This window comes from Bos mutus, chromosome 9 (assembly GCF_027580195.1).
Source record: "Bos mutus isolate GX-2022 chromosome 9, NWIPB_WYAK_1.1, whole genome shotgun sequence".
NCBI classification, from domain to species: Eukaryota; Metazoa; Chordata; class Mammalia; order Artiodactyla; family Bovidae; genus Bos; species Bos mutus.
Window position 1 is genome coordinate 76,253,833 of NC_091625.1, and position 19,283 is coordinate 76,273,115.

The 19,283-nt window shown below is 40.1% G+C and overlaps 1 protein-coding gene across 6 annotated transcripts in view; it reads right to left on the minus strand.

Annotated features, from left to right (window-relative positions):
- NHSL1 (NHS like 1) overlaps nucleotides 1-19,283 on the minus strand; it is a 257,856-nt gene that overhangs the window by 65,898 nt on the left and 172,675 nt on the right. Inside the window, exon 1 of one of the 6 annotated variants that reach the window (XM_005891948.3) lies at nucleotides 3,117-3,358. The exons of the other annotated variants lie outside the window; for them this stretch is intronic. Coding sequence (XP_005892010.2) covers nucleotides 3,117-3,174 — 58 coding nt within the window. The 5' untranslated portion in view covers nucleotides 3,175-3,358. Of the gene's footprint in view, nucleotides 1-3,116; nucleotides 3,359-19,283 lie in introns of those variants that run through there. 6 annotated transcript variants of the gene reach the window in all.

Genomic DNA, 19,283 nt, shown 5'->3' on the forward strand with positions numbered 1-19,283 from the left:
GCAAGACAGAAAACAACTTTTCTACTAAGAACCTGGCACCAATTCCTTCCCCTCTAAAGCATTATTTTAAAACACCACTGTTATAAACTCATTTAAAATTTTAAAAACTAAGCATAAACATTCAATGTAATACATTTAAATAGCATAGTTCAATTAGAAATCCATTCGTGCTGAAAAATTTTCTCTGCACTTCCTGCTTTCATGGAATATGTTCATATTCAAATGTTTTTAGAAACTCCAATGCAATTGATTTTTCCCAACACAATCCAATTCAATTCAATTTTTCCAACACAAAAGAGACTGAGGACATCAGAGGAAGAAATGGTAGGTTAAATCTCTATGATAATTTTCCTTTTACATTTTAGGGCTTAAGATTGCTTTGTCTATTTGATTTTTCCTGACAACACAACCCAAGAAGGGCTACCGATGGATCCCAACATGAAACTGACAACATCATACAAATTCAACAACAATTTTTTAAAATATTTTTTATATAGCCGTTGCTGTAAGCCAGCATTGGAGAGACCAGAGAAGTTTGAGAAGGACTCTGTGTTGAGGTGTTTACTGAAGGTGACAAGTCTAACACCTGTAAACCAGCAGATATGACAACTGTGAGTCGGGGGTAATCTTCCCCTCTCTGACCTATGCCACAGAGGATACACTGGGCATACACGTTTCTACAACATAATACGTCCCTGGAAATGAGACCATAAAGTAGATTCATAAAATAAAATGAACAGGCACACATGAACTATTGAACCTTTCTGTGTGAACATGTTTAAAATTAACTCAATGTACCTAACAGCACAGCTATTAAAACCATTATACAGATCAAATGAGCTAATATATGGAAAGTCACAGCTTATGAAATAACTCATGAAAAGAATGGTTGTGGCAAGATTAGTGCAATTACCTGAAGGGAGTCCCTGACTTTTAGAACCATCAATGAAGAGGAACTTGGCCTTTCTCAGTGCCTCTGGGAACATGAGTCACCCCACAGACCAGAGTGAGGTCAGCACTCACTACAGGTAGTGAATTCCACAAGCCCACCTTTAAATAATTCACTTTCTAAATCATCCCACTCTCTCCAGTGATAAGATAAATTAGTACTACGTATGTAATATACAACATTATGAACACAATTAACACTGTTGGGTTATATATAAAAGTTGCTAAGAGAGGATGAGATGGTTAGCTAGCATCACCAACTCAATGGATAAGAATGTGAACAAACTCCAGGGATAGTGAAGGACAGAGGAGCCTGGTGTGCTGCAGTCCATGAGGTCACAAAGAGTCGGATATGACTTAGCAACTGAACAACAAGATAGTATGTCCTAAGAATTCTCACCACAAAGAAAACATTTTCTTTTTCTTTTGTATCTATATGAGACTATGAATGTTCACTACACTTACTGTGAGAATCATTTCATGATGTCTGCTAGTCAAATTATTATGCTATACACCATAAGTGGATACAGTACTGTATGTCAATTATACATCAATAAAACTGGACAAATTTTTAAAAAAATCATCCCACTTTCCCTACAAACTGCCAAATGGAAAAATAAACATTGAGAACTAGACATCAAGTTAAAAACAGAAACGTCCTGTGTACTTTCTGCTTTTAATGTTTACTAAAAGCTGCATGTAAATTCGGAGAAGGCAATGGCACCCCACTCCAGTACTCTTGCCTGGAAAATCCCATGGATGGAGGAGCCTGGTGGGCTGCACGCAGTCCATGGAGTCGCTAAGAGTTGGACAAGACTCAGCGACTTCGCTTTCACTTTTCACTTTCCTGCATTGGAGAAGGCAATGTCAACCCACTCCAGTGTTCTTGCCTGGAGAATCTCAGGGACGGGTGAGCCTCGTGGGCTGCCGTCTATGGGGTGGCACAGAGTCGGACACGACTGAAGCGACTTAGCAGCAGCAGCAGCAGCATGTAAATTAGGCACTTGGCATTTCACATATCTGTGGAACAAATGTTTTACATGGTACATAGAACTACAGTCGTAATCTATAAAATCCAAAGAGCCCTGACTTAGTTCTTAGTTATGATCTGAGAATCTTGCACAGGATGGAGCTTGCCGTGTGTCCTCCAAAGAGTAGCCAGTTAATTATAATGTTTTGTGCTGATGCCCATTGATTTCGAAGACTGAATTATCATACTTCATAGTTGGAAAATAATGAAAATGGAAACTCTTCCTACTCGCCAATTACAAATCAAATCCAAGTGATAGTGTCCGTGTAATTGCACATTCAGCCCCACCATGCGACTACCAACTGGCTCCTAAGAAAGAACAGTTGTCTCTCCCTGGTGTATCTCACTCTTGCCAGGGTAGATTTTTATCAGTCCATCCAAAGACAATCTATGATGAGGGGAGCTGTAGAAATGAACCCCGAGGGCTGTTCATTTGCTTTCTCCAGTTTCTCTTACTAATGCTCCTACCTACATTTATCCAGTTTAAACCCATGGCCCCAAAACTAAAATAAAATAAACAACTATGTAAAAACAAAACTGTTTATAAATAAAATTTATACTTTCCAAAGAATGAAGAGGCATCTGGATTTAAAGAAATTGAAACCAACAGTAAGTACATAATGAAGCCACATCACAGAAGTTGTGTGCTTTACAATGACTGATCAGTCTAGACAGAGGCTGTCCTTGAGCTCTTAAATAACTAACAGAGTGTAGGAGACTTTCAGAGGATCATCCCCACCAAAAATATGTGATGCATCACTCAGAGGCTCCTCGTATTTAGCCAAAGAATTGAAACATCATACACTGTACATCAAGGCAGACATAAAGTAAATACAAGGGCTTTTTTCCCCCTTCTTCAAAGGATTATTTTTTTTTTTTTTTTGAGAATCCCAATAGAAGTGAATTCACCTAAAATCCCAACCATAAACAAGTAAGTCATGCTTTTAAAAAGAAAAAGTCACATAATTCTGCCCTAGAGTTATAAAAGTCTGAGGTATTTGAACTTGGTATAGAAAGGAGTTTAACAAACACCAATTATGCTGTTTTACACTCTTAATTTCATCACTCAAAAGGATGAAGTCGTACATAAAACACACACACTTACTCACATATAGTGCAGAGAAAAGAAACTACTTACTTTTCTTCTTAAAAAGTTTAATCAAAGACTTGATCTTTGTATTAATAAAGACCACCATTTCCAGGACATCTACGTAGGATTAAACAATTTGAATCCTTTAAAAGCTCAGTCCAGCAAACAGGTGGTAATCAGCATTCTTCTGCTCCACATTCCAACTTTTTCCCTCTGGTCTTGAATCCTCAGACATCTGCCTGGACTGATGTAACTTTGAGGTTGAACTTATTGTCAGGCAGTTACAAACCATTAACAGTCCTTGAACCTGAAAAGCTCCCACTGAAACCTAATCTTTAAGGCCGAGAGTCACCAGTGACAATGTATACAGAAAGAGAAAGCCAATCGCGGTTCTTATTTGCATGAGAGCCACATCTGTCTTTCTGCCTCGGTGCTCAGTGAGTCAGTTTCCTCTCCAACTGATCTGAAGTGCCTCCTCTCTGGAGTCCACAAAAACAGTAGAGAGTTTACTTCGTGGAAGTCAAGGTGAAGCAAAGGTGTTCCCCACTTTCACTGGGCCACTAAGAACATCCAGATCTTTTTACTGGAGCCGACAAGTCTTACGGCAAGTCTGTTGATTCTTTGACTCCCTAGTTAAGTCAGGCATTTGAACCGATTCAGGGGGGAGAAAGAGCCAAACTATTGTTTCCCCAACCACGCCCCCAGGCTCTGCCTCCCACACTAAAGGAAGGTTTGCAAGCAGTAAAACTTTATAATACAATCTCCAGGGAGCTGTAAATGATGACTTGGTTGTATTTTAGTTGCAAATTAGTACACCCAGTCTTCTCACCCAGTTTTTTTTTTTTTTTCTTGCCAGTGACGGAGAAAAGCATTGTCATTGTTCCAAAGGGTGATCTCGTCTGCATCTAGCTGCCACAACTCTCACCACCCCCGGCCCCCAAACTCTTAACTTTTCCCACTCCAAAGAAGAAAACAGATGATAAAGTAGCCTAATCATTTAAATCCGTATTTTAAATTTTAAAAACCTAGCCTAAGCACCAGGTTTTTAAAATTTCCACACCAAACACCTCCCCAATGGGAGAGAAGAGGAACAATTTCTAACAAAAATTATCTGAGTTTTTCTCTTCAACGTGAATGTACTGTACTAAGTTGCAGTTCTTTTCTCGTGTGCAATTGGCCACAGAGAACTGGGTAAATATAAACAGAGAAGAATCAGAAATGTGGTACCAGCAGGCACTAGAAAAATACACTTCGGGGTAAAGAGACAGGAACAAAAAGGAAAAGAATACAAATCAAACAATATTATGATAGGGGACAAAGGAAAAGAATGCGCCTCAAAGCTCTCCCCAACTTCACTTCATGGCAAAACAGTTTTTGAAACATGTTAGACAACCTCTTATTTCATAGCTTTGGGCCAGACTTACAACTGAATGGAAAAATGTAATAACCCACTAATTCAAAACATTTAGTTTATAACAAAAGCTTTTAGTCAAAGAATAAAATTTATATAAGGGGCTCCCTCTAGGGAAAACTTTGGAATGATTCCTCCTCAAATCATCCCCCCCAACAGACACACAATCTTATTTTTTATACAACAAAATTGAAGCAAACAAAACCCAAAACACACATATTATCCTACCACCATACCTATTATCACGGATTTCCAACTTGTGTTCTTTCACCTATACACTGCTTTATTTAAAAGTAATTACATGGCCAGATGGCAAATGAGAAAAGACTGAGAGTGTAAGTTAAATTATATAACTGCTTGAAAAGTGTGCAAAGTTCCCTTAGGATAACACATTTATAAGCAAGAGCTGCCTCTTAGCTCACTATACTCAAAACAGGCAGTAGTGGGTTCTAACCAGAAGCACTCCTTATCCACAGTCCACGAATTTCTGAGGTTGAACATCCCCATCTGGACTTCCAACTACAAACAGCACATGGCCTTTCACGTACGAAACAGTGGCACTGGAACTTTGATTTACTCATTCAAAGACAAATACTGAGCATGTACGAAGCGCCATTCATTTGAGATCCCTCTTGGAGCTTACATTACTTGACCATAAACCACAATTATATGGTATGTTAGAATGTGGTGAGTGGAATGGACAAAAGAAAAAGTTGCATAGGATAAAAGGGGTTTGAGAGGAGGAGGGTGTGGCCAGGTTGTAATATTAAATAGAGTCAGGATAGAGCTCATTGGAAAGGTGAGACTTGAGTAAAAACTTGAAGGGGGCAATAGCAATAGAACAAGAACAAGAATCTGTGCAGTGAGTCCAACTGGCTCTCATTTTAAAGAGGGAGGAAAGAAGTTTATTGGTAGTGAAACATTTCTAACCCACCAGGACTAGTCAGAGAAGTGCTCTAAGAAATGAACTTTGGTAAGAGTCACACATGGAGTAATCTCCTTTCTCATTAATAAAACCTGATATCGAGCGACCACAGTCATGTAAAGATAATGCCACTGGTTACACAGAGATCAGTGGCAAGTCTGGGGGTTAAAAAGCAGGGTTCCACCCCAGCATCTCACTTGGCGCCAATAGCAACGAACCCACCTGCCAATGCAGGAGACATTAAGAGACATGCGTTCTATCCCTGGATCGGGAAGATCCCCTGGCGAAGGAAACAGCAACCCACTTTGGTATTCTTGCCTGGAAAATCCCATGGACAGAAAAGCCTGGCAGGCCATAGTCCATAGGGTTACAAAGAGTCAGACACGACTGAAGCAACTTAGCATGCACCCCAGCATCCCAGGGCACACTGTCCTCTCGGCATTATTTTATGCTGCCTCTTAACTCCCTAAGTCCAGAGCTTCCGGAAGGAAACACATAAACTATGGTATTTATTGCGTTAAATATTAAGAAGGGTTTGGAAAGAGCTTTTTAATTATAAAGATTTCCCCAGTGGTTTTCTCATCTCTTACTTTACAATCTGTGTGTGCTGTGCTGTGCTTAGTTGCTCAGTCATGTCCAACTCCTTGTGACCCCATGGACTGCAGCCCACCAGGCTCCTCTGTCCATGGGGCTTCTCCAGGCAAGAATACTGGAGTGGGTTGCCATGATTGCCTCCAGGGGATCTTCCCAACCCAGGCAATGAACCCAGGTCTCAAACATTGCAGGCGGATTCTTGACTGTCTGAGCCACCAGGAAAGTCCAAGAATACTGGAGTGGGTAGCCTAGCCCTTCTCCAAGGGATCTTCCCAACCCAGGAATCAAAGCAGGGTCTCCTGCATTTCAGGTGAATTCTCTACCAGCTGAGTTACCTGGGAAGCCCCAGTGATTGCTCTAAAACTATCAATTCCAGCTTTGATGCACACATTATCTTTCCTGCTGTCTAAAATTCTATCGCCAATCATTTAAAAAAAAAATTCTCCATGGTCACCATGAACTTCTAACCAGTACCAATGGTCTTTTTCTCTCCCATCTTTCTAGTTACCTTTTTAATCATATATACTAGTGATCCAGTTGTGGAGCTGTTTTTCATCAACACTGCAGACCACTATTTCCTTTCCTACATCTGACTGCTCCTTCTTTGGATTCTGACAAACTCTTAACAAGCTTCCAAGTGCCAGGTGTTAAATTTCTGCCCTATGCTATTGGTGGCTCAGAGGTAAAGCATCTTCCTGCAACGTGGGAGACCCGAGTTCGATCCCTGGGTCGGGAAGATCCCCTGGAGAAGTAAATGGCAACCCACTCCAGTATTCTTGCCTGGAGAATCCCATGGATGGAGGAGCCTGGTAGGCTACAGTCCACGGGGTCGAAAAGAGTTGGACACAACTGAGTGACTTCACTTTCACTTTCATGCTATTTACTTATTCCCCCTTAAAACCTTAATGATTTTGCTGGTGTGAGGTCAAGTCAGCAAATTATGGCTCTTGGGTCAAAGCCAGCTGCCCCCTTTATAAATGGTTTTAAAAAATTAAAACATAATCTCATGACATGTGAAATTATAAGACTCAAATTTCAATGTCTGACAGTAAAGTTGCTGCTACTGCTGCTAAGTCGCTTCAGTCGTGTCCGACTCTGTGCGACCCCATAGACGGCAGCCCACCAGGCTCCCCCATCCCTGGGATTCTCCAGGCAAGAACACTGGAGTGGGCTGCCATTTCCTTCTCCAATGCATGAAAGTGAAAAGTGAAAGTGAAGTTGCTCAGTCGTGTCCGACTCTTAGCAACCTCATGGACTGCAGCCTACCAGGCTCCCCGTCCCTGGGATTTTCCAGGCAAGAGTGCTGGAGTGGGGTGCCATTGCCTTCTCCAGGGACAGCACAACTATGCCCATGCCTTCATCTACTGTATACTCTGCTCTCAGGCTGCACACAACTGCAGAGTGGAATCATGTGCCAAAGACTTAATACATGCCCGAAAGCTGAATATATCATTCTCTGAGAAGCTGACTTCTGGATGAAGCCACTGCCTTTAAACAGCCCCCTCAGTCTTCACTTCCATCTGCTGTCTTTCACTGGTCTGCCCTCCAGCTCCATCTTAACCACCCTCTACTCAAATCTCACATTATCTCTAGCTGAATGCCTAATTTAAGCCAGTTTCCTTAAATCTGCTGCTTATCAAGAACTTTTTGATATCTATTAGGGATGATGGTCAATTTTTCAATGAACCAGACAGGTACATTTAAACGCCACTTAAAATGAGAGAACGGAGATCTAGATGCTAATGCTGTTGGAGCTAAGATGAGACTCTATGTGTCTTGATCCATCTCTAATTAGCACATACTAAGTTTTGCAAGGGGCTTCCCTCGTAGCTCAGCTGGTAAAGAATCCACCTGCAATGCAGGAAACCCCAGTTCGATTCCTGGGTGGAGAAGATCCCCTGGAAAAGGGATGGCCTACCCACTCCAGTATTCCTGGGCTTCCCTGGTAATTCAGATGGTAAAGAATCTGCCTGCAATGAGGGAGACCTGGGTTAAAGATATCTTTAGTTAGTATGTTCAAGTTAATATATCTTAACACAAAAGTCTTTATTAGAGTTCATAACTAATAAAAATATTTAAGACTAAAAATCTTCAGCTCATGTATTCAAGTTAATGTATCTTATATAAAAGATACATAGGGACCATAAATAAAAATATTTAAGAGTAAAGCATTATGCTCTAAAAATGCTGTCAAATATGACAAAGAAAAATATATCTAATATCACTTGAATAATCCTGGCAGATTATCCTGGTCCAGATTTTTTAAATTCTTTACCACCACTATTACATAAAAATTCCCATCCTTATTTCTAAAATTCCAATTCTGCTTAATCTTTCACTGAAATGAAATCTTACTTTTAACCAACATTTAAGTTTTTTCTTCTAGGGAGTCATCTGATCATTTCTACAGTTATTCTATTACTTCCCAGGAGTAGGTGTATAACATACCAGCAAAGAGATAGAGGAATATTTTTAAAAGTAATTCATATTCTAAACATCTTAATTGTAAACGTGCACTTATGTTCCACCAGTCAGCAAGTTCACACTGAGTACTTATTAGCTGCCTTGTGTTAGGCATCCGGGTTAAATGTGAATCTAACATGGGCACTGACTTTTTTAGGAAGGTCATAGTCCAGTGGCGACGGCACACCCAAACAGATAAAAATAATAAAATCATGAATAAGTACAGGGAGAGAGATAAGACAATGCTGTTAACTGAAAAGATGACAAAGGGCACACAGCTCATTTATTTAAAAAAAATTTTTTTATAAACTAGTTTTTTGTGTTTGCATTTAGCTTTAGCCCTATGTTGTGATCTGAAGCTTTAGGTCAGGAAACAGTATCACAGTTTTTAAGAATTCAAGCAAATTCAAACATATTTTTAGTTAATGGTAGCTATTTCCTCAGAGAAGGCAATGGCACCCCACTCCAGTACTTTTGCCTAGAAAATCCCATGGACAGAGGAGCCTCGTAGGCTGCAGTCCATGGGGTCGCTAGAGTCAGACATGACTGAGCGACTTCACTTTCACTTTTCACTTTCATGCATTGGAGAAGGAAATGGCAACCCACTCCAGTGTTCTTGCCTGGAGAATCCCAGGGACGGGAAGCCTGGTGGGCTGCCGTCTATGGGTTGCACAGAGTCGGACATGACTGAAGCGACTTAGCAGCAGCAGCAGCCATTTCCTGGGTTTTCCCAATGGCTCAGTGGGTAAAGAATCCACCTGCAATGCAGGAGACACAGGAGGCGCAGGTTCAATCCCTCGGTCGGGAAGATCCTCTGGAGAAGGAAGTGACAACCCACTCCAGTATTCTTGCCTGGGGAATTCCATGGACAGAGGAGCCTGTCAGGCTATAGTCCAAAAGGTTGCAAAGAGGCGGACACAATTGAGCAACTAAGCAATTAAATGATACAAAGCATTACATACATCTTATGTGTACACTATTATATTTAAACTTCTGTCCAAACTTCAGACGACTCACCACCAAAAATTTAGTTTCCATCACCATACAGTCAACCTCCTTTATCCATATTGCCCTCCCCTACTCCCATCCCTTCTGGTCATCACTACTCCGGTCTCTGAATCTGTGTATTATTTGGTCTGTTTATTTAGATTCCACATATGACTGAAATTATATGGTATTTGTTTTTCTCCATCTGACTTATTTCACATAGCATGATACCCTCAAAGTTCATCCATGCTGTCACCAATGGTGAGATTTCATCTTTTTGTATGGCTGAGTAGTATTCCATCTTGTGTGTGTGTGATCTTTATCCAGTCATCTGCTGATGGGCATTTAATGGTGTTTGGAAAACTAGTGAGCCACATGACAAGAATGAAACTAGACCGCTCTCTCTCACCACACACAAAAACCAACTTAAAATGGATCAAAGACCTGAATGTAAGAAACCATAAAACTTCCAGAAGAAAACACAGGCAGTGTGCCCTTGACATCAGCTGTAGCAATCACTCTTTGGCTACGCCTCCTCATGACCTCATTTAGAAGACAAACAACTGTTAGGGAACAGAGGTGAAGAGTGGACCTGTTGGAAAAGTCCAGTCCTGGGACACAAGGAGAACTGCAAAGGCCTCAGTGTAAGTTTAGGGGAAATTAATGTAGAGAAGAGTGGCAAACGAGGTGGAGAGAGAGGCAGGGGCCTGACCCTGAGGGGCCTTGCTTGTCCTAAGAGGGCGGAATTCAGTGGGTGGCCTAGGGAGTCACTGAAGGAGTTTAAGAGAGGAAGTTGTATGGCCAGTGTGAAATCATAAAGACATCACAGGTGGAGGTGAAGAGAGCGCCTGAGTGGGCTTGACTGGAGGCAGGGAGAGAAGGCAGGGGGGACCCAGTCCAGCAAATCACGCCAGCAGTGAGGTCAGAACCAGTCCTCATCAGATCAGATCAGTCGCTCAGTCGTGTCCGACTCTTTGCGACCCCATGAATCACAGCACGTCAGGCCTCCCTGTCCATCACCAACTCCCGGAGTTCACTCAGACTCACATCCATCGAGTCAGTGATGCCATCCAGCCATCTCATCCTCTGTCATCCCCTTCTCCTCCTGCCCCCAATCCCTCCCAGCATCAGAGTCTTTTCCAATGAGTCAACTCTTCGCATGAGGTGGCCAAAGTACTGGAGTTTCAGCTTTAGCATCATTCCTTCCAAAGAAATCCCAGGGCCGATCTCTTTCAGAATGGACTGGTTGGATCTCCTTGCAGTCCAAGGGACTCTCAAGAGTCTTCTCCATCACCACAGTTCAAAAGCATCAATTCTTTGGCGCTCAGCCTTCTTCACAGTCCAACTCTCACATCCATACATGATCACAGGAAAAACCATAGCCTTGACTAGACGAAACTTTGTTGGCAAAGTAATGTCTCTGCTTTTGAATATGCTATCTAGGTTGGTCATAACTTTCCTTCCAAGGAGTAAGCATCTTTTAATTTCATGGCTGCGTCACCATCTGCAGTGATTTTGGAGCCCCCAAAAATAAAGTCTGACACTGTTTCCACTGTTTCCCCATCTATTTCCCATGAAGTGATGGGACCGGATGCCATGATCTTCGTTTTCTGAATGTTGAGCTTTAAGCCAACTTTTTCACTCTCCACTTTCACCTTCATCAAGAGGCTTTTTAGTTCCTCTTCACTTTCTGCCATAAGGGTGGTGTCATCTGCATATCTGAGGTTATTGATATTTCTCCCAACAATCTTGATTCCAGCTTGTGTTTCTTCCAGTCCAGGGCTGTTTTTCTACAACACCCTTGGTCTCAGCGGCCCATCTTTAACAGCGTGTACTATGTTTCAGGAACCATTATATACTTAATGTATAAATTTTTAAAAATTAGACCTTAGTTATTAATAAATGACCCTGTTACCATTAATGCTTTCATTTGTAGTAAACCTTAAAATATACCCTTATTCCTTTTAATAAGGACCAAAGATTGCACATGTAAACCTAAAAGCTTAAGAGCAGAGCTGTCTAAGGACTCATGGATAAGGCCTCTATCCCCATGGAGCCCTTCCCCTCTCCTACCCCATTCCCCATTTACACAAAGCTTCAGGCCCTCTTCAGTGCGTTAAATGAAGCTAGGGCATTAAAAGTGTTTATTTTGAATCCAGAACTTTCACAAACTTTGTTTAAAAGTATTTAGTAAAAGGGAACATTTTCAAATAATAAACACAGGAGTTATAAGCAGAAACAAGGCATGATTATGTCACATAATATATATACACATTTTGAATTAAACAAAATGAGTCCTGGATCAATTGAAAGTGGACTGTATAATCAATAAAGATCACCATGGTCTTGTAAGTGGGGAGGGGAGGGAAGGAAAATAAAACTCAGATGTAATGGAGTTCCGGTCAAAGCTCCAGATTCTAAATGATAATGTAAGCATGTCTCAAAAGAATTTAGCTCTTGAAAATAGAAAATATTTCAGCCCAGCCTTATCTATAAATGGTGTTTTTAATGACTGTTGATGTGTTTCACACTTTTTTTAAAATCAGACATCTGAAATAGAAGACCGTACATGACTAAGTTAATTTAAGTGTACTGATTATCTTTATGCATGGTTAAAATACTTAAAATACAGTGTTTAAATCCACAGACACACCCATTCATTCTTCTGCCTTTCAGACTCACTGGATTGGAAATCATCATAGCAGAAGAACATCCAATATAAGCCCATAGGCCTGTAGGATAAAATGTACACATTTAGTAGTAAGAGATTTGAGAAATTTATAAAAATAAACTAGTAACACAATCTCCTTAATAAACATTCATAATAATGCTTTAGTAATAGACTTATAGAAAACTTAGGCCTGGCCTCTGTTTATTAAGGAACAAAGCTTCCCATATTTCAACTTTTGGAAGTGAGATTTATGCTTCATGTTTTTATAAATACTTTCACATTGAGAGCAATTATATACAGTCCATATTTTTTATCTATGAAAATAACAATCATTAGAAGCTGCAAAGCAAATTAATAACATAGGCTGATGAATGAATGCAATCAGTAAATATATAAATAAGAGTAAATTCAAAAACAGGGCTGTCAAATAAAATACAGCATGCCAAGATAAAGCTGAATTTCAGGTAGATGAAATTTGACAAGGGACTTTTAAAAAAATGTACAGTTAAATTCATTTGTTAATACAATTGTAATTTATGGTATTAAAAGATAGCCTTAAGTATTTCATACAACAGACAGAAAAATATACTTCATATTATTCAAAACAAATTGAACTGACTATAGGCTCTTGCTGTTTGGCATTTAATTGATTAAAAACTGAAAGATGGGTTGGTCAGTTGTTTACTAAAGAACTGATCTCTTATTTTTCATATCAGGCATTTTTCTTACCAGTTACTACTCTTCATCTCTGTAGTCTAGATTTTAAACCTGCACAACTTCTTCTTTGATTCACTTGCCAGTTTTATACGCCATTACAGAAGAGATGCCAAACACGAGGTCTGCTAGAGCAACTGCACAGCACGCACATCAGCCTGCCATCTCCCTAATCCAGCAGGTGCTCCTGGGACAACGCTATTACGTGGGTCCCAATGCGATGCAACACCAAGGATAAACATCACCCACGGTGAATCCAAGGTAAACATTGTTGTTGACAAGTTACATTTTTCCAGTTTACAGGAAATGCTAGAGCTAGAGGGAAAAATGAAAACGTCACTCAGACTAAAAGGCTGAATGTTTACCTGGTCTGGCCTCTCTGCAATAAATTAATTAAATAAAACAATAAAGAGAATGTGCCAGATTTAAAGAGCTTTAAGGAACATCATCACAACCAGATGTATGATCCAGATGCTAGTTTTGGATAAACCAGATATAAAGAAAACCCTTTTAGACAAAGAGGGAAATTTGAATATGCACTGGGTGTAATCTTACACATTTAACATTTGAATACTGTTACACACACACACGCACACACACATTGTAGAGATGCTGGCCTGGAATGAAAATACTGGTATGTGTCTGATGGCAGATGCTCATGAAGAGTTTTTTAACTGTCCCATGAATCATGTTATTTCACACACATGAAAAAAGCATTAAAAACCACCAATATTCTAGAACCTCATTGGTACAATAGTCTTTTCTTTCTTCTGCTTCTGAATTAATCTTTAATGATGAATCATATGGCACACTGAAAACAAGACAAATGGAAATCTCTCTTCTCATCAATATCTGGTTGGGGGAGTGGCTGGGAGTAGAAAGGGAAACCCTGAGAGATGACAATGTATCAATTCTTTAGAAGGAACTTGATCTGGCATCCACTTTGCCAGTTCATTCTAATGCTAGGAAATACCCTTTTCTCTGCAGTGTTGAAGCTAAAGCCTTCAGCTACGGATCCTAGTTAATAATTTAACCTAAAACCACTGGTACCATCTGCTCAGTCAATTTTGGAGCGTCTGCTATCTCTGTGACTAGTTTAGTCGTGTCACAATGTTCACGTGACAAATGTTGAACAAATGAAAGGCGAGGCAGACAGAAAGCATGCTATGGAAAAAGGAACCCCCATCAACAGTCTAAAACACAAAGGGAGCCCTGCTGACTGAGCATTCAAAGTTCAACCCTGCCTGAGGGGACGGGAGGATGCATCTCTCTAATGCAGGGAATGAGACAATCCAGAGGCTGTCCTGAGATGATGGGCATAAAGTGGGGCAGACAGGGGAGAGCTTTGTGAAGGGAATGGGCCCTGAGATTGGAAACACAGATGTGTAGGGATACAGCAAGGGCAAACTGGAAAAGGGAGATGTCACAGGCAACGAGAAAGTTATAGCTGAAAAGAGCCCCAGAGAAAACCCAATCCACTCCATTTATTTTATAACATAAGTGACCTGATCACAGGGCTACCCAGCAGCTGAGTGGATTCTCCATCTTGTGCTCCAGATTTCAATACACTCCATATTGCTGCCTGCACTGCAGAGGGTTGATGGGGTGGGGTACCGACCATCCACACTCATTTCTCCCTCCATGCTTTTGTAATTCTTCCATGGGGATGCCAGATCCCTGACTCATCTACTTGGTAAGCTCCTATTCATTCCTTAGGGCTTCCCTGATGGTTCAGAAGTAAAGAATCCACCTGCCAATACAGGAGACATGGGTTCGATCCCTGGGTGGGTAAGATACTCTGGAGAAGGAAATGGCAACCCACTCCAGTATTCTTGCCTGGGAAATCCCATGGACAGAGGAGCCTGGCAGGCTATATAGTTCATGGGGTCACAAAAGAGTCGGACATGCCTTAATGACTAAACAACAATTCATTTTTTAAGTTATAATTCAAGCATTAACCATCCTTAAGAAGCATTCCTTAACAGCTTTCCTGTTTCAAAAACTGTGTCATTTTATTTGAAGGATAATTTCCTCCAAAGTGAACTATGTCTGACATGCAGAAAGAGAACAAATAATTTCATGAACTCTAAGTCTTTATACTTAGACCAATTATGTGCCACATGCTTTTTAGTCCTAATCCATTCACCTGAGTGTCCTGATTCATCGAATTCATTTTACTCAGCCTGTATCAAGTATATAAAAGCTCATTTTAGGAGGGAAATTATATGAGTAGAGTGATATAACAACTAGTTCAACTGTAAAGTTAACACTTTACCTTTCCCAATATAGTCATTTGAAACATATTTTCTGAATGTATATAAAGGGGCTCGCACATCTTAGAGAGTAATCTTCAATCACTTGGAAATGAAGATGTATTTTCTGACAAGGACCTACTGTATAGCACCGGGAACTCTGCTGCATGTCATGTGGCAGTCTGGATGGGAGTTTGGGGAAGAATGGATACATGTATATGTATGGTCAGTCCCTTTGCTGTCCACCTAAGACTATCATAGTGTTGTTAACTGGCTATAGTCCTACACAAAATAAAAAGTTTAATAAAAAAAGATATATTTTCTGGGCTATTAAAATTTAACATAGTTAAATCCTTTTATAACAAAAATAACTTACAGGGAAATAAATTTTTAAATTTGAAAAGAAAAATTAACACAAACTTTCTTCTAAATCTTCAAGGAAGAAAAAAATAAACCTTATCGTAGAATGAAAAGCCAACATATAGTGTGATGATCTTGGAAATAGAGTCATGTAATTAGCTAAGGTGCTTTATAGTTTGGGCTGTTTCGTATTTTTAAAATTGGATGATATTAAGGACCTGCTTGATTGATAGTGTTACAAAACCTACAAAGAATCTACATTTGAGAAGAATTTTCTACCCAGAAAAAAACTGAGAGCAAAGGATACTTCCTAATCAGGACTACCAGGGGAAAACTGACAAAATCAAGTCGAAGATTGCCACCTACAGGGGGACACTGTCCACTCACTGAGACACTGGAAGAGGAAGGATTTCTGCTGCTGTCTCTCAACAGAAAAGCTTGGGGAAAAGGGCTCTGGTTTAACACACCCCCTTTCAAGGTCACGTCTCAAAAGAATGCTCTCATATTCTTCCACCAAAGAAAGACCATACTCCATAATCTCCGTGCCCTTTCTGAGCCTCAATTTAAATGAAGTTGATCTCATGCCTCCAGGAAGATTTGTGAATATTCCTAAACTCCCTAGTATCTACAACCAAGCCCAGATTAAGGAAGCACTCCTATGTTAGAAAGGGCATTTCTGAATCAATAAGGGAGAAGCTACATGACATGTGAATAACTGGGACTAAAAAAAGAGGTCCACATCAATTTACAAGCAAAAGGTAAAATTTTATAACAAAGGAACCCAAAGGAGTGTTTTCCATTTGGAGAGAAGATGATTTGAAGCCATACTGTCTGTGAATACAAAAAGTACGTTATTTAAACGAACGAGGGAAAATCAGATTCTTGATTGCCTAAGTTCTTTCCAAGTAATCATCGATAAAGTACGAAGAGTTAGAGAAAAGAATTACTTAAGCTTATTATTTTGCAAGCAATGGGACAATCCTATGAACTGTTTAGCTTTTCTTCTATTTCCTGTGATTTCTTATATTGTTTCACATATGGTTAAGATGAAGGCTACAATTAATAAGCTGGTGTGTGATCAACTACTTTTGTTAAGAGGCCAGCTGGTTCACATGCAAAATGATAATCAGACAAATTAAGACAGACTGCTTTGGTTTGCTGATGAACTGACAGCAATACTTATAGTTAAATGTCTCCAACTGTATCTGGTTTTCCAGTAATGGTAAAAGTTGATTCAAGTAAGGATAATATTGATCTGATTCATGTTAGGTTTTATTTTTTAAAAAATTATATTGCCCTAAACCACTGAATAAACAGTAGCAGAATTTTTCGGAGAAACCACCGCTCCCCATTAACCGTAAGAGCTACAAAGATTTTATAATCATGCTAGATAGAGGTATCCCAGCAGGAGCAAAGGAAAGTCAGCCTGGCATAAGAGGACATTCAGGCTTAGTCTAGAGACTACAGAATGTTTACTGAAGTTAGGCAGTCACAGACTTTTGACATGAATAAAACCTTTCTATAAACTCAATTTTTCATATATTGCCACTGATTTTTCTTTTCAATTCAGTGATAAATGTTAAATATATGTTAGCTACTCAGTAGTGTCTGACTCCTTACGATCCCACCAGGCTACTCTGTCCATGGAATTCTCTAAGCAAGATTACTGGAGTGTGTTGCCATGTCCTTCTCCAGGGGATCTTCCCAACCCAGGGATTGAACCTGGGTCTCCTGCATTGCAAGGCAGATTCTTTACCATCTAAGCCACCAGAGAAGCCCAAAAGCTAAATAAGTAAACAACAAATGACAGCAAGAGGCAAGAATAAAAACACTGATTATTTTATGGAGATAACTGTTCAGTATCTCTAGATTCTAATATTTCCAAAGCAAGGATTTCATGATGTAGACTTCTGAACTGACACTGTGGAAGTGTTTCCATGCTTGTGGGCATTCAGTGGTGCTCAAAGAGTATAAAACTGCAGACAGCTGGAAGGGAAGGGAGGTGACTGCTGTGCCCACAGATTAGGCCCACAAATGATCTGAGAAAAATCAATGATAATCAAAACAGTAATGCTACTACTAGGTAATAGCTGCCCACTGGTTTTGTAAAAAAAAAAATTATATGTTTATTAGCTCCTTTGCATCAGCATCATGACAGTTTAAAATGGAAAGCAGAAAAAAATGGAAATTTTTCATATCTTAGCAAATATAATAATATTAGAAAGGATTAAGGTCAACAATCTTATGTGCCTAACAGTATTTTTAATATGCAGCCAAAACTATGAAGCTGGAAACTATAAGGACAGGCAGGGTATTTCATAGCTGGTCTACTGCTCAGTGTGTGTGCATGTGAGCACGCTGCAAGCTTTTTCCACTAAAGAAAAAAGATAAAGTCATTATAGGAATTTGGTAATGAACACACAGGCAATCACTGTTTTCCTCCACCAGAATTATTTGGGGAGAAAATAAAACAGTTAAGTTCTTACAATCCAAATAGTTTCCTCAAATCTCTCTCAAGTTACATGTTAGTTCTGTGAAGACTCAGCTCCATCCATTTTTATCACTTCATCCTGAAACATCTCTCTCTCATATGAAAGGCAGCCCACACATATCATTCTATGATAAAACAAGTTCAAATGAAGCTGCCACAATCAAATCTCATTAGCGAATTGCATTTAATTAAGTATACATTTAGGCTATCAAGGGTGGTCCTAAAATAACTGTACTTTTCAATGCTTGCCTTGATGTCCATGTACAATCACCTTCACCTTGACTTGAATTTAATTATTTTATTATAACTGCTTTCTGAGGAGAAGTACCAATTGCACCCACCAATAGTGCAACCAACCACAGACTCCAGACAATATATTATATTCATTATCAATTAAGCCCCTGAGCATCTCCGGAGAGCTAGTTTTAGTAGGACACTCCATGTTAAAATAGGATAAAATTCACTTCTTCGCTCAGTAGCCTCCCCCTACCTCTTGTCAATACAATCACAGCCGCCCATCAACAAGGATAACTCTATATTCTGAACTTTCTAGCTTCACTCAAATTGTTTAACATCAACACTCCCCTCCCTGCCAAATGGCCTCTTCTTTCTGCAGCTGCTGCATGCCACAAATAGCTTCTTGTATAATTTGACTTAGAATGCACCCCAAACTAAACATGTTGAATGGCAACGTGAATGCTTCATTCAGAGAGTGCTAAAATGTGTAGAATGTCCTAAAAACATCGCAGCGGCAAAGGGATTCGTTTGGTAGTCTTGGGGCAGACGACTGCTTTCAGCCGTAACCTGCAAATTCTCCTCAGTTCTGTGTAGCTGGCTTCAGAAGATTCCCATGGTGATCAAAGGAGGATGAACTAATTCCCCTCAGCTTGCCCTGTCTACAAGGGCTTTCTCTAATGTTGCCTCCATTCCCCACAACAAATAAATTCCTTCTCGCTTTCCTAAGTAAATGTACTTACTCTCAATCTATTCATGCTCTAGCATCAGTTATCCATTCTTGGGTTAATTCAAATGGTTTAAGTTGTTTAACTTAATGTTCTGTGTACGCTGGGCTTCCCTTGTGGCTCAGCTGGTAAAGGGTCCACCTGCAGGAGACCTGGGTTTGACCCTGAGTTGGGAAGATCCCCTGGAGAAGGGAATGGATACCCACTCCAGTATTCTGGCCTGGAGAATTCCATGGACTGTACAGTCCTTGGGGTCGCAAAGAGTAGGACACAGCTGAGCAACTTTCACTTTCTGTGTATGTTACACATGGCAAGACCCCTCCCTCTGCCATTTTTGTAAGGTCCTAGGGAGAAGGCGATGGCACCCCACTCCAGCACTCTTGCC